Here is a 14,901-nt window from a genome sequence, read left to right on the forward strand (position 1 = left end):
TGCTAAATTATCTAAATGCGATAAGGATAAAAAAACTTGGAATAGAAATCTGGCACAAACAAATTTGTGTGAGATAATGTGATTAACATTTTGTGGTTTTTTCCTCTAAAAAGAATATCTGAGATTTGTCACAGATTCCACACAAAAAAATAGAGCGGGTCCCATGGAAATAAGACACGCTCCTTAAAAATAAAAAGAAATCTAGAACATCATTACTGGTGGTTTTTTAAAAAATCGTAAAAAAATCATGGAGATCCGGGAAGTCGGTATATGTTTGTCAGATGAAAAAGTCAGCCACAATGCATATATAACTCAACTGTATAAATATAGGATAACCAAACACATAACGGGAACTGGGCAAAGAGGAGGTTATCCAACAGCTGGAGCTGACGCGGTAAAAAGAAAAAAAAAAGTAAGCTAATGGATTTTACCAAAAATCTGACAAAAATCGGCATACAGAGGCAGATGTTGACTCCCTCGAAAAATAAAAAAGTACTGTTTGAGTTTGCCCTACAATCTGTTCAGTGTGTCAAAAAAATGAATAATTATTTTTATCCCCACTGCATCTGCTTTAATGGATTCGCACTCAATAATTTACAAAATTTTTTAATACTTTTTAACTTTTGTTAGATACTTTATTCATATATCAATTTTGTAGAGTCACACGAGTACACAACACGGATCACATTAGAGGAAGATTGTTTTGTTTTTTTCTGTAAGCTGCTGATACGTTCTTGTAGGAGATGTCATTTTGGTAAAAATTATGAACAGATGTTAAATGAAATAAATAGAGCCAAATAGGATGCAAATTTTCACACGTCACGCGGTAATATATATATATAATAATGCTTTCGATTATGTCGGGGGCGATTGGCTTATTGGAAGACGGCCTTGATCTTCGGCCATTTTCTGTAGGTGGGCGTGATATTCAAAAGGTTCACTGACGACAATACTGGGATGCCAGGGTGCATTGCTCGGTGGACCTTGGCTGCTCTTTGATGATGAAATGTCTGGATTAGAGCTACCTGGTCTCTTTGCGAAAAATACCGGCCTGATTGTCGGTTTCTTTCCGTTTGCAATCGGGATAGATTTCTTGGGAACGCTTTTGAAAGCCGAATGGCCTCCGCCACCAGTTGACCTGATGGGCAGATAAGGGCTGAATTTCCAGTCGTGTTCGAGCTGTTGCTGTTCGTGTTTCTGGAGAAGGCTGGCCAGATATTTGCTATCAATCGGTTTCAATTCTCCGTTGTGTAGAGCGTTGTAACCGAAAAACTTCACCTTGGAATGGCCTTGCGTGACCGTGTACATCGCGCCTTTGGGAGACATTTTCCCCATTTTGTAGTACGGGGCCGACGCCTTGACTTCAACTTCTTGGGCGGCCGATTGCGGTTTGATCGGGCGAACGCGGGGAATGTTTTCTTCGTAAACGGACGTTTCGTGAATCTGAGAGCCGGCTACGTGCTGGTCATCCGCAAGATTGGGTAAGCCGTGAGGCACAGAAAAGATGTTACGATCGTCGTGATCCGTAGAGACGACGCGTATGACTGGTGACGGTGACACTAGCGGTACATCGGATGCGAGTTCTGGTTGATGGGAATGATCTTGTGGTGACGGGCTACTATAAGGAAACTTTCCAAAACTTGGTTGAAAATTGCCGTGGAGTTCGGGAATCGATGGGATTGTCGGCCTGACCATCTCATCAGTTCGGCTCGGTACTGTTGCGGTCGTCGTCGCAATTTCTTCCACTGGAATGGGAGGAACAGTTGTTCCCCTTGTTGTTGTTGTTGTCGTCGTCGTTGTTGTTTGTTGTTCTTTTTCTTCTGCTGGCGAAATTGTTGTTGGTGAAATTGTTGTTGGCAAAATGGGTTGTCCGTCGAAATAGCCTGTGATGATATCGGCAGAATCTCCTGTCGGTTGTGTCCTCACGTCGTTTCCTGATTCACTTCCGGATGTAGCCATTTTAGATCGGACCACCACCTCGGCGGTTTCTGGTGGAACAAAATAGTTCTGATGGAGAACTGACGCGCTTGTTCTCTCGTCTTGTTGTTGATGATCCTGCCCATTTTGTGGTTGCTGTTGTTTGTGATGTTGATTAATATTGGTTACAACGCTGGGCTGTTGTGTCAAGTCACTAGCCGCAGACGGTTGATGTGAAATTTCCGCTGGTAATGGTCGGAATTGATTCCACAAAAAGTCGAGTTTCGGCGCTGGGACGATCTTTAGGGGATCTCTCTGCGTGATGTGAACGTTGGAATCGGCTATCACGTCACCGTTATTTGTTGGTATGATCCCTGCGACGTAGTTGGAACGGGTATCCGGTTGCTCTGTGGCCGTGACTCTTTCCGTGGCGGACGAGACGGGCGCGAGTAGAAAGTTCAACGGGCTGATGTCTTCGGAAGTGAAAGGCACGAACCGAATTGTCGTCTTGGTCGGCCCTGTGGTCGGTTTGGTTGGCTGATGACGAGTCGGTTCCGATGGATAGGCAGAGGCGGCGACAGCAGTGCCAAAGTTCACTTTGTTGGGAGATTTAAACTGGGTCAGAAGGGCATTCCCCTTGACGATTGCGGGTTTTGGGATCGGCTTTGGCAACAACTGAGGTAGATAACCTTGCGGAGGGGTTACCACTTTGCTTTCGTGAATGACACTCGTCGAACCAGCGATTTCCCCTCCACCAACTGCTGCTGGTCTGCTGTTCAGTTTGAGAAAGTTCTTGATGGTTTGCGAGTTGAAATATGAAGGTGGGATCAGTTTCGGTAAATTGGGATACAGGGTCATCACTAGGTCCAAAGCGCTCGAGTGGGATTGGACAGGAGTTGTTGGTTGAATGGTAGGTCTTTGAGGACGATGAGAAATATTTGGATCTTCCTCGTTATCTTCTTCGTCGTTTTCTTCCTCCTCTTCGGTCGAAAATCGCGTCTCCTGTTCTTCTGTTTCCTCGACTTCTTGGTCTTCTTCCTCGTCACCTTCCTTGCTGTGATAAATGGCCGGTGGCGGACTAAAAACAACAGGTGTTACCGGCTGGTTCTTGTTCACTAGAACGACACGCGTGGTAACCGGGAAAGCTTGAATCAATGGGTCTTTGCGCCGCAGAGGAATGTAGATGGATTTCTCCGAATCAGAGTAGTATTGATGATCTTTCCTCGACACGGCTGGCAAATAAAAACTACCCGGCGGCAGAGAATAATCGTTCTTTTTAATCAAAGAATCGTCTGAAGTTGAACGACTTTCCATTTCGAGTGCGTCCCTGATTTTACTCCGCTCTTCCGCTTTTACCTCTTCGTCCGCTTTCTTTTTCTCGTCTTGGGTGACAGTTGCTGGTACAGGAACGATGGGTTGAGGCGGATGGGAATAACCTATGGCCGCTGATGCGGTTGTGGTCGATTCGATCCCGGTCGTCGACGACATGACCCGGCCTATAATCACATCCGGTGACCCAGTTGGGGAATTGCCACCGCCGACTCCCATCGTTTCGGATATCGGGCTCTTCTTTCCCACCAGAACTTCGTAGAAGCCTTCGGCCGAGGCAGCTGTAAGAAAGGGTAGTCCTTCGTCTACCTTGCGGAACGTGGAAGCCGTGGAGGCCGTTAAGGCCGTTGGAACCACTTCTGTGACTACCGGTCGAGATATTGGGTATGGCCCCGGGTTGTACGGCCCATTGGAGGCCTGCCAACCGTCTGAGCCGTCATCACTGCGCGCCCATCTGTTGGAAAGGCGGTCCACATTCAAACTGCTTCCGTGACTGATGAGTGCGATAGAAATCCAGCACAAGATTTGCATCGTAATAGCTGAAGCCATTACGCGACCTAAAAATGGCAACATAAAAAAAAAAAAATCCTCAAAAAATATTAATGTACCTAGTAAGCCTTCATCGAGCACGACCTCATGCATAATGATGTAGAGGAGGATTATTGCAATAAGCAACTAAAATACACGCGATCATGAATGTCAAGTTTTTCCCATTTCTTTCTTTTTTCTTAGAGTCTGAACTATTATAACGGCGTGCAGTGCAAAGCCACACACGGAAAATAACCGTTGACGACAACTTCCAACAGTCATTCGCTAATGGTGACTGTTCGTTTTGGATATTTGGAAAAGTATTTTTATTGCAGTGGGAATTTTTTTTTCTTTTATTAGCGAAAATAAGAGAGAAAAAAAACTTCGTTTCGTATTTACCTGCAGTGAGTTGAATCCGTAAAATTGTTTCGCAATGTTCTGCTTTATTCACTCACAGTGTAGTGGTTCCCTTAATTATTATTATAGATTTGATTTAGCTGTTTCGGACCGTTCAACTTTGAATATCCATCATCACAGGAGGGGAAGCACAATCACAGTTTTTTGGGGGTTCTCTTCTGGGCGGCACTCAATTTGACCGCGTCCAGGCTGCGGTAGACTGGAACATTTCACGCTCGGTTGGCTTAGTGTAACAAACCGACGGGACCTTTGTCTATCTACGACCAAGAACTTCTTGATGTCAAAGGGAAATAAACGATTTTAAATTGAGGCTGAAATAAGTGATTGCCGCAAGACAGCAACTTTTTACGATCGTTCTCCCCAACTATTTGATGGTTCCGCAGAGCAGCACGTCAGGAAGAAGACTGAAGAAAATTTGAGGAAGACTCCTCCTTTTTCGTTCGGGAAAGAAAAGCAAGGTAAAAAGGAAAAAAAAAATGCACAACAACAATAACAACAGCGTGAGGTAGAAAAATAAAGGGGGAAAAAAGTAGGTGTCTCTCTCTCTCGCTGCCTGCTGTTGCTTCTTTCATTGGCGGGAATAACCGCAAGCCGAGCATGCAGTCTTATATTCTAGGACTGCAGGTTAGTGGGCCTTTGTGAGACCTCTGGAGTTTAATGGGCTATGTTTAACGTACGTTCCATACAGTCTACTGCGGGAAACACACGGCAACCAAACGGCGACGCTTCTTTTGTTATATACAACAACGACGAGCTCTTGTTTCGCACGGGTGTCAAGCCCTAGAGTGAATGTAATGTGCCTTTTGCGCCGCAGGTGACTTGCTTCTCATAACTTGGAAAAAGAACAGAACCTTTGACTGACAACCAAACAGAGGAAACGGGACAATATGGGCCACACACACGCACACAACGTCTCTCGCTTAATTATCGGCATGTTTTCCCAGCAAAACTGGATTTTATGAGTCCCATCCACGTGCGATGGGAAAATGTACATAATAATGCCAGTACAGTACAACAATGTATCAACACAACAATCGATCAACATTTCGTTTGACGTCTCTATGCATATGAAAATTCAAAAAAAACCATGCGGGTACCATTAAGAACTGGACGTCGGAAATCAGGCTAGCCTAAATCCGCCAAAACGGTTACTGATTACATCCATCCTACACACTGTCAACCTTTCTTTATGGGCCATTCTCTAAACGGGATTCCTTCATTTGATTTAATTTTCTTCAATCGTCGCCATTCATCGACAAGTTTTATCTCAAAGAAAGACGGTAAAGAACTGCAACCAGCAGCAGCCAAAACTATCTGAAACTGTGTCAGTGGACTAGACAAAGGGCTGTTAAGGCGAATCCCTCCCGCGCGGCTAGGTCGTCTGCATATTACCGTTAGCTTGGACGCACGAATGCTAAACCTATACACAGCCCTAAATATCGTTTGTTAAGCCTGTTTTTTTTTTTGCGCACATCATACCTTCATGTTTGGCTAGAAGGCATGTAATTGAGGGGCTGATTTCTGGCGCCTCTATTATTCATCATCAAGGTACAATGTTCCATTGAGTAAGTGAGCAAGAAATCAACATCTGCTGTGATTCCTGAGGCTGTGTATCTAGTACGACTTCGACCTATTTATCATTCAGTAAATCTCAGCATCAGTAATTTTGGTGTAGGTAACACCATTAAAAATCTTCACACGATTCACCGCTCAATTTAATTTACTACTACTACTACTTTCTGACCTAGTTTTTGTTGTGAAATTTATACTACCAAAAAAGAAATAGACTTGAAAACGTTCTCAGTACCGCACACGTTCTTTTGTTACATTTTTTAAATGTTTGGCCCTTCTTCAAGAGAGCCAATTAAAGTGGCCAATTACAACCGGAAAAATTTACACGGCTGATGTTGCAATACTGCCAGGGTTGATAAAAAAGTCCAACGGGAAAACGGACGTCATTGACCCACTATAAAATCTAACCTAACCGGACTGTTATTTGCTTGGGCGTGACAATGACTCTCTTCGTTAGTAAGTGCACTAAAGAAATTTGCTTACATCCACATAAAAAAGTACAAATGATTTAGAGTGGAAACTCATTGCAGAATGAGGAAACACACTAAAAAGGGGTTGAATTTTAATCCATAAAATAAAACTTTTTTTTATAACGCATTGTTTACTTGGCTGCGTGTCACGAAAAAAGCATTATAACTTGATCAAGTTTCACAATAGTAATTATGACGTGACCTGTTCTTTTTTCCCAAAAATAAACCGCGTTCAAACTTTTTTTTAACAAGTCTATGAAATAATCGGACGCATAGTTAGCATTTAAAAAAGGGCAGAAAATTTTACATAACCGATTATCTTTCGTCATTCCTCTCATGGATAGGAGCGTCAACACTAAGTACTAAAAATGTAGATGAAAATTGTCAAATAATTGCGATTGAGCCAGCGCAAGTTATTTGGGTCTGTTTGTTCTCAGTTTAGAGTTAAAACTCGGCTGCTTATTATTATGCAAAGCGCATCACATTTAAATTACGTAGAGCCGGATTAAGCGATGCGCAAAGCTTTCTGATGAAGCAATTTCGTTACATTTCTTTAAACTTCATAGAAATATTTTGAAAAATCTTGTTGGATTTCAAATTTTCAATAGCGTCAAAGTTAAGTGACGCGCATGATAAAATGTCCCGAACTATTTGAAGGCTGGTCAGCCTTTAAATTGAACTGAATGAGTTGGTTGGCATAACTTTAAAAAATATTTACAAACATAAACTGTTAAAAATAAGCATCGACAAAGCCAGGTTATGGTTGTCAGGACTCAGGACTTGCATCCATATAACCACTGTCGTTTTAAAATTGTGTGGAAAAATATTTGATGAGTGATGTCTACTGAGTAACGGTGTGCGGAAAATTCCAATCACGAAATAAAACTAGGTGTTTTTAAATGACAATAATCTGATAACATTGAATCTAAACTGAATTTACCTTATAAAGTCTTCTTCTAAACCACTACAGCACCTGTTACGGCACTGATAGTAAAAAAGGGATCTGCAACAACTGGACAAAAGCTTGACCATGTCGGAGAAGTTGTTGCAGAGGAAAAGTGTTACGACGACGCAAATGATGGTTGCTGGATTGTGTACGTCGAGGAACCTCTGGAACCTGCATTCGAATAATATAAAATCCAGATGTTAGATGAGTTGTAGATTGATGTAGAAGTGAAACATTGCATGGATACAGTTCGTTTGGACGAAACCATCATCACAACTGTCTACGTTGTTCAACGCAAAGCCGTACACAACTATAAAACATTTTTTTATAACTTTGAGGTGGTGGTGGATTTGGTCTGAGTAATAGAATTATTCTATATTACTCTGATTAGGTGTAGCGTGTAGGACTGGTACCGTGTGGTAAGTTGGTAGGCGGGCAAGGCGGCTAAGCGAGCTCTGAAAAGCAAGCAACTGGTCTTTACAACAATTTCATGTGATTAGGTTTACTACTGTTTGGCAATAGCGCAGTAGATTGGTTTTGAGGTGAGAATTATTTTGTAAACACACAGACTTCTTTTCTTTATTTAAAAATGTATGGTGTGAAAATGACAAGCATTATTTTACGGTCTGATAATGTTTGGTTGAAAATTCTACGTGGGAAAAAATCGATTTTCACCTCAACAGCGTCATGGAAAGAACCGACTGATGTAGATGAAAAAACCAAAAGAAGACAGCAACAAATTGAACGGCAAAAGACTGATTTGGCACTATTTGGACCGATCATCAAAGAAAAGAAAACAAGGAAAAAAAAAGAAATTAATACTCCTGATCCCATTAAAGTTGATAATACAATCAAGTCAGAAGAACTATTACCAATAAACTTGTGGAATTTACCAAAAGAGCAATTCAAAATCACCAAGGCTCCTTACTCGAAGAAACATTTGATGCCAACTGACAACACAATTTCCTCTGAAGGTACTGAACATTCTTCGTCCATCAAAGATTCAAAAGAAACCTCAAACAAAGTACCACCAAAACGAAAACCTTTGGCTGAAAAAAAGGTTAACAATGAAATCACATTTTCAGAAAATATTGAACCTAGTACGCCATTTTTCAAAAAAGATGAGATTATTCTCCCTTTTCCCATGGTTCTTAAAAAAGAATGTACTCTCCCAAGTTCAAAAGAAATCTTATCAATTGCAAGTGCTAAAGTTGATGTACCTAGCGTGACACAGGTTTTGAGTAAGACCATGTCAGATAAAAGTGAAATGATGTTGGCTATGTGGCGGAAAAGGAAAATAGCAGAAGTTGGAGAGGAAGGACTTAAGGAATTCATGAGAGGTCAGTAGTATATTGTTATTTTTTCAAAATAAAATGTCATTTTGTGCATTGACAGTTGATATGATTTATGCCTTAACACATTTTAATAACTTTTAGAATCTAAACTGACTGGAAAAGAACTGCATCTCAGTATTGAGACTTACCTACGAGGGGTGGAGTACAATTCAGTTCAAGTTGTGCCACGCATTTCTGGTCATTGGCTAAGTATGAAATCGATTTTGGGATCTCTAGAAGACGTCGCGGTGCTAGAAAGCTACGTTGTACATAAACAATTAAAATATAAAGGATTTGTGGATTGCGTTTGCAAGTACAAGTAAATAATTTAGTCATAGAACAAGATTTTTGGGGTATTTGGTATAACTATTAAATAATTTTTTCAGGGATAATTTAGTGGTTGTTGAGTGGAAAACATCTCAAAGAACTAAGTCAACTTTACAGGATGCATACGACGATCCCATTCAAATAGCTGCCTACGTGAGTTCGTCTGTTCATAAAATTTCATTTCCATTAATTTTCATTAATAGATACATATTTTTCTTTTCAATTTAGATTGGTGCAATAAATGCTGATGAAAGATATCCACTAAGGGTAATAAAAATATCAGTTTTGGAGATTTAATCTATGTCCACATTACAAATATTTCCATTCTAGCAGGTGGAAAACGCCTTGTTAGTGGTCGCTTATCCAACTGGTCGACCTGCCGATGTTCTAACTTTAGATAAAAAACTGTGCGAACACTATTGGAACGAATGGCTCAAACGCTTGGAAGCATTTAATGAGCTCAAGAAATCTGCCGAAAAACAGTGAATGTATGCTGGTGAAGAAGAATGAATGGGCTGTAAGGCAAATCATCCACCAGCTATTTTATCAAATCACAAACTTGATCTTGAAAAAGGTAATTGAATGTATTGATAAGGCAGGAATTTCAAAGTCAACATATTGTGTATTCAATCCTCAAGTACGAAATCGGCCAATCTGTATACAAGAAAAATCGTGTCACATTTTTTATACTTTTCTTCCGCTGATCCGAGCTAGAAAAATTCAGCAGAACATGTTACAAAAATTGCTCGCCGTGGCTATAAATTTCTTACGGTATTTTATGAAGAATATTAAATCATTGCCCGTTTGTGATTGATCGATTATCGATTTAACACAGGAACTTTGGCATCTTGGGCTGATTAAATAGTCATAAACGGTGAGGACAGTGCACACTTGGCATGACGAAATGAACAGGCAGCATAATCTTGAATTCAATGGAAAATATTTACAGTACAATTGGATGAGGATTTTTGTACAACCTCGGAGTCGAGAATCGGAAACACGTTTGATAAAGAGACCGAAGTTCCTCTTTTTAATATTTACATTGGTGGCAAGGAAGTTGTGTGGTTGTGTGTGTGTCAAGCGCGTTGCGGAACCTACCACGAGGAGCCTTAATTCTCCCAAGTCACGACTTCAATCTCAAATTCGGATGAAAAATAATTTCCAAGTTTCTCTCTTTATAGCTCACAGACAACAACTATTTTGACTGAAGTTACAAGACCACCGGCCTAAAAGTTGCGATTGTCTTCTCTTTTTCTTCTCGGCATTCCGCATTTAGACACCTTGACCCGCATTGTAAACCTTTTTCTCCAGCGAGAAAAGGGAAGAGACGCCGTGCGCTGACACGCACGACACAGTACATGATATTCATAAAATTTCTGGTTTGAGTAGCCTCTGCCATCTGGATCTCATCAAGGTAGTTGGAAGTCGTCGAAGAGGAAACTAGAGGCATTGACTGGCGACGGCACACAACAAGGTTCATCAGCAAAAAAAATAAAGTACCAAAATCAAACAGAACAAAAGGGATTTCAAATGACAAATGAACTGGTTAGCTTGGATATTTATAAGGATTAGGATGGAAAACGGTTTTGAAAAACAAGAGGCAAAAAAAATAATAGATTTGTATACAATATGATGGGGTAAATTCCTTTGTTAGACGTGGGTTGCCAAAGTACCCGGTTTGAGCTGGGCTTTGTTTGACACGATATACTGAGAATGAGGAGAGACAGCCGATGGAGGTGGCGTCCGTGCAGGCGCAACTTGAGGCGCTGGACCGCTTCTGACCGAACCGTATGTCGCTAGACCACCGTTTAAGTGTGGCGGCGGGAGCGACGTCGTCGAACTTCTTAAGTAGGGATTGCCGTAAGCGGCCGAAAAGCGCGGATCGATGCCTGTCATTGGTATAACTGTGTGTGGGTTGGTGGCGTACAACGAGGCTTGACTATTCGATACGCCGGCTGCACGAAAACAAAAAGAAAACAAACGGGGCGTTATATAAAATCCAAAAGTTTGGCCATCCTCTTAAAGCGTTCTCTATCGTTCTATATATTTACCAAATGCAGGATTGTAGTCTCTTCCATAATCGACATAAGGCACGTATCCGTTGTTGTTGTGACCTTCGGCTTTAGGAGGTGGGAAGCACTGGGCGTCAGTATAGTCTCCAGGAGCATATCGGTACATTGCATCTCCGTTGCTGATGACAGCCCGAGGTGTAATCCTCTCACTGCTGTCATCCCACTGCTCTGATTCCGGCGGATTACTCAACGACGACGCCGTTCTGATGTCAACCTTCAAGTCGGAATCGTTGTTGGACGTTTGATCCGACTGTTTAGACGTTCTGTCACCTTTGTCTCCCTCTGAAAGATAAAAAGAAACCAGTCAATATGGTTCTTTATACAACAATGATTGTAGAATATTGTACCTTCAACTTTCTTATTGGATCTTCTTTGACACACAACGATGATCATCACGCATGCAATCAAGACGACGATACCGCCAACCACTCCGGCAGAGATGAACAGTAATTGCAAATTCCCGCCTAATGATTAACAAAAATTCGTTAGAAATCCGACGAATCGATGAACTTGTTTGCCATTGATCTTACTTTCTTTTCGGAGAATAATTTCCGCTGCATCCATGCCGTAATCATTGGCTACTGAACAGTTGTAAGAGCCAAAGTACTTGTCGTTTGCTTCTCGGATGATTAATGTGCTGCGTACTCCGTCGGGAAGTGGATCGTTATCGAACGTAACGTAAGGATCACCTGTTCGCCCAACAAAACAGAAACATCAATCAAATACTTAATTTCTTGATACTGCTTGGCGTTTTGAGTGCTGCTGCTGCTACTTACCGGCATCGATTTCGTATCCTCGGTGAGTCCATGTTATTTTAGACGGTCGAGGGACAGCGAATGCTACACACTCGATCCGCACCGTGTCCCCTTCATGGCCAAATTGGATCCGTTTACTCCGTACAGTTGGAGGACCTAGAGACGAAGACAAGAGAAATTCTTTTTATTATTAATACGGTCGTCATGACGATGTGATAGCGATTGCAATGTCACCTTTCAAGAAAACGTGAGCATCCGCCGACACTTCAGCAAAACCAGGCACACGTGCCGTGCACGTATATTTCCCGGCCATATCGTGATTCATCCAGAAAGTATAGGCCGGCCCAGTACTTAGGACACGCCTCGAGCCTTCGTAAGTCCAGCTGATTTCAGGCTCCGGGTTGCCATTCACGTCACAACGAAGGGTCACATTACTGCCGATATCCGCCTCCACATTGCTGGGTCGACTGCGGATTTCGGGACTGTCTGCAAATTGGCCAAACAAAAAAGAAAGAAAAAAAAAACATTAAGTTGGAGATTGAAATTTTATTTCCCCTTGACAGACCGTCAATCAAATATAGTATGAGCGAATAATGAAAGAGGTCTCCACCTAGCTATTTGGTTCGGTCATATATTAGATCGATAGTTGGGGGGGGCAGAAGAAACATGAATTGCTCACAACTGTGCGTGCTCCAGATTTTTTCCCCTATTTTTTTGCAGTCTATATGTTAGAGGAGTGTGAGACATGCTCGAATATGAAAGAGGCGCATCAGAGAGCAGGGAAGACTGTCAAGTATAGAGTGAGGCCGGCCAAAGGGGGTACAGCAGTATGCATCGAAAGTCCAGATGACATGACAGTGCTATAGCGAAGAATCTCATGTACGTCACGCTTCTTGTATATACATATAAACTCACGGATGGATTTTTTTTTTTTCAAACAAGACGGGAAAAAAGCCCTTTTTTTTCGTCACTTGGTTACTAACGTCGAATTTTACCATCCCGTTATTCTGCGAAGAAATAAAAAAGTAGCGATGGCTATACAACTTATGTAGATCTACATGTGTGTACTATCTAGCCGATCTCACGGTCGGTGGGTGTAATACTGGAATCATCACATCGCACTAAAACGTGGTGGGATCCGTTGACGGATTGATCGAAAAAAGAAGCCCCGCCCTCCTTCTACTAGTCAATATCTCAAAAGGTCTTAAGGTCTCAAGGTTTACATCTGAATATAAAGAGTCGAAGACGGAATCTTGACTCATATGGCCCATTACAATTGCAAGAATACAATAGCCGCCACTATCTCTCACCCCATAAGCTCTCTAGTGTTTTGCTGATTGCGCTGGGATTGTCTTAATCTAAAAACAACGGACTCGTCTATACAGAAAAACTTACAGTGAACGCTAAGCGTCTGATTATCTTCGCCTTTGCCGACGGCATTGGTGACTTCACATTTGACGATGGCGCCATTGAGTTTGCGGCTGGCGCTGGCGATGGTCAGTTCGGTCGTGTAATCACCATAGGCGATTTCGTCGTTAATGTACCACTTGTAGACAACGTTGGGCGGGTTGGCATCAGCGTGGCACGACAAACGGACCGATTCCAGCTCGGCAATTCGTCCCTGCTCCACCGTGACCGTCACTTTAGGCGCATATTTGACCTCCATCAGGAGCGATACGCTTCTCGGTGACCTTTCGGCCGCATTTTGGGCTTGACAGGTGATGTTCTTGTTGTGATAGTGCATCTTGGGTGAGAGTTTCAGCACAGATTTGACGTTGGTTCGTTTGCCGTCAGCCAGCACCTCCTTGAAGACTTCCACGTTATTGGTTATCAAGTTGCCATCGCCGTCTAACCAGATAATCTAAAGCACGAACAGTTGGGATGTTATCTTGAGTTTTTGATCAAAAATTTATGAGAGCTGCGTACCTCTGCCGCTGGTTTCCCGGAACGAGATTGGCATTCCAACTCCACCTCTCGATCCTCCGTCGTGATCAAGTGCGAACCCTGCACGATCTGAGGAGGCTCTGGAGGGATAGTGACGGCTAGAGTGGCGTAACGCGATCGAATGGCCATCGAGGCCGGCTCAGGTCCGGGACTCACTTGGCATTGGAAACGGCCATCATCTTCCAACGTCACCGGGCGAATTTGCAGTGAGAAAGTGCCTATGTTTTCCAATAAAAAAGAGAAAAATATAACTTTCAATTAGTTTGCGCCGAGTGGGGTGGGGATCAACATGATGAAAAGATGAGATCCTGGAACGGAAAACTAGTAAATCATTGGGCAATCATATCCGTAGCTAAAGGCCCAAAGAAATAACACAAGCGAAAGAAAAAAGGAAATCAAGAGTAGGAAAAAGTTGCGCGCCCGAGTTCATTCGCTTGCCGATTTCCAACTTTATGTGTAACCCCCCAATCCTCGCCTGGGAAACTCGGGAACGCTATCATATATAAAATAGGAAGGAAGGAACGCTTGTCTCCTCAGAAAGTGTCATCCTTCGAAACCTAATAACATCATAGATAGAAGAGTACAAAGAAGAACAAGCAGAGAGGGAAAAAAATGGTTGCCATGTATCGAGTACTAGTGTAGTTGTTCAGAAAGGCAGGAAAAAAAAAGTTGTGCTGCTCTCGCATTGGGTGTCGAATTCTATACCGACGGGCAGAAAAGTCTCTTTTTTTTCTTTTTGTCCTTTTTCCCTTTTTAGAATCACAAAAGAAACGAGCGACGATGGATGTTCTTTTTCGAGGGGGTGGGATTCCGGCAGTGAGAAAGAAAACATGTGGCAGACATACACACAAACAGTAAAAAGAAGAAAAAAAATTGAGCACACGGCTATATCCCGCGGGAAAATCGTTTCAAAAATGAAATGCATCACTGACGTCGGTGTACAGAAATATTGCAAGCCATTTCAAACAACTGATCGATTAATCGATGAAAAGGATCCCCGATCGAATTCATCTGTTCCCTGTGACACTCCAATCATACCCCCAAAATTATCTAGTAATGGAGACGTGACGTCCTGGACCGGGAATGTTTCCATTTCACGAGCTGTTGATTTAAAAATAAGAAAGGATCTGGCAAGGGGAGGATAAGGAGATATAATCAATCTCTCTATTGACAGACGACCAACTTGTTTCATCTGTCCCCCCCCCCCCCCCAAATATGTGACGGTGACGCACATCCATGTTTTTCTTCACTTTCTCTTTTGGTTGATTGTTGCGTCACTGGGTTCGAAAC

The 14,901-nt window shown here is 42.3% G+C and overlaps 3 protein-coding genes across 8 annotated transcripts in view; 1 reads left to right on the forward strand and 2 right to left on the reverse strand.

The window, feature by feature from the left end:
• Nucleotides 1-613: 613 nt before the first annotated feature.
• LOC124313880 lies at nt 614-4,655 on the reverse strand. The gene is made up of 2 exons (XM_046778714.1): nt 4,174-4,655; nt 614-3,803 (listed from the first exon to the last, which is right to left on the reverse strand). Exon 2 carries the CDS (start codon nt 3,793-3,795, stop codon nt 856-858), a length of 2,940 nt encoding a protein of 979 aa, XP_046634670.1. The 5' UTR covers nt 3,796-3,803; nt 4,174-4,655; the 3' UTR covers nt 614-855.
• A 3,030-nt stretch (nt 4,656-7,685) lies between these two features.
• LOC124314593 (mitochondrial genome maintenance exonuclease 1-like) lies at nt 7,686-9,515 on the forward strand. Of its 3 annotated transcripts, XR_006911282.1 has the most exons (6): nt 7,688-8,519; nt 8,616-8,832; nt 8,900-8,993; nt 9,069-9,107; nt 9,171-9,414; nt 9,479-9,515. XR_006911282.1 is itself a non-coding variant. In XM_046779797.1 (5 exons), exons 1-5 carry the CDS (start codon nt 7,769-7,771, stop codon nt 9,324-9,326), a joined length of 1,254 nt encoding a protein of 417 aa, XP_046635753.1. In that variant the 5' UTR covers nt 7,686-7,768; the 3' UTR covers nt 9,327-9,515. The 3 variants fall into 3 exon arrangements, 2 of the variants coding, with proteins under 2 accessions (XP_046635753.1, XP_046635752.1); XM_046779797.1 differs by having other exon boundaries at nt 7,686-8,519; nt 9,174-9,515; XM_046779796.1 differs by having other exon boundaries at nt 9,171-9,515.
• LOC124314592 (irregular chiasm C-roughest protein-like) overlaps nt 9,443-14,901 on the reverse strand; it is a 71,013-nt gene continuing 65,554 nt past the window's right edge. For all 4 annotated transcript variants that reach the window (XM_046779791.1, XM_046779792.1, XM_046779793.1 and 1 more), the window contains 8 exons: nt 13,594-13,829; nt 13,063-13,528; nt 11,902-12,153; nt 11,689-11,823; nt 11,443-11,601; nt 11,260-11,376; nt 10,892-11,194; nt 9,443-10,795 (listed from right to left, as the gene is read on the reverse strand). In XM_046779791.1, the coding sequence (XP_046635747.1) occupies nt 10,491-10,795; nt 10,892-11,194; nt 11,260-11,376; nt 11,443-11,601; nt 11,689-11,823; nt 11,902-12,153; nt 13,063-13,528; nt 13,594-13,829 (1,973 nt within the window). In that variant the 3' untranslated portion in view covers nt 9,443-10,490. The remainder of the gene's footprint in view (nt 10,796-10,891; nt 11,195-11,259; nt 11,377-11,442; nt 11,602-11,688; nt 11,824-11,901; nt 12,154-13,062; nt 13,529-13,593; nt 13,830-14,901) is intronic.

Source organism: Daphnia pulicaria, chromosome 10, assembly GCF_021234035.1.
Source record: "Daphnia pulicaria isolate SC F1-1A chromosome 10, SC_F0-13Bv2, whole genome shotgun sequence".
NCBI classification, from domain to species: domain Eukaryota; kingdom Metazoa; phylum Arthropoda; class Branchiopoda; order Diplostraca; family Daphniidae; genus Daphnia; species Daphnia pulicaria.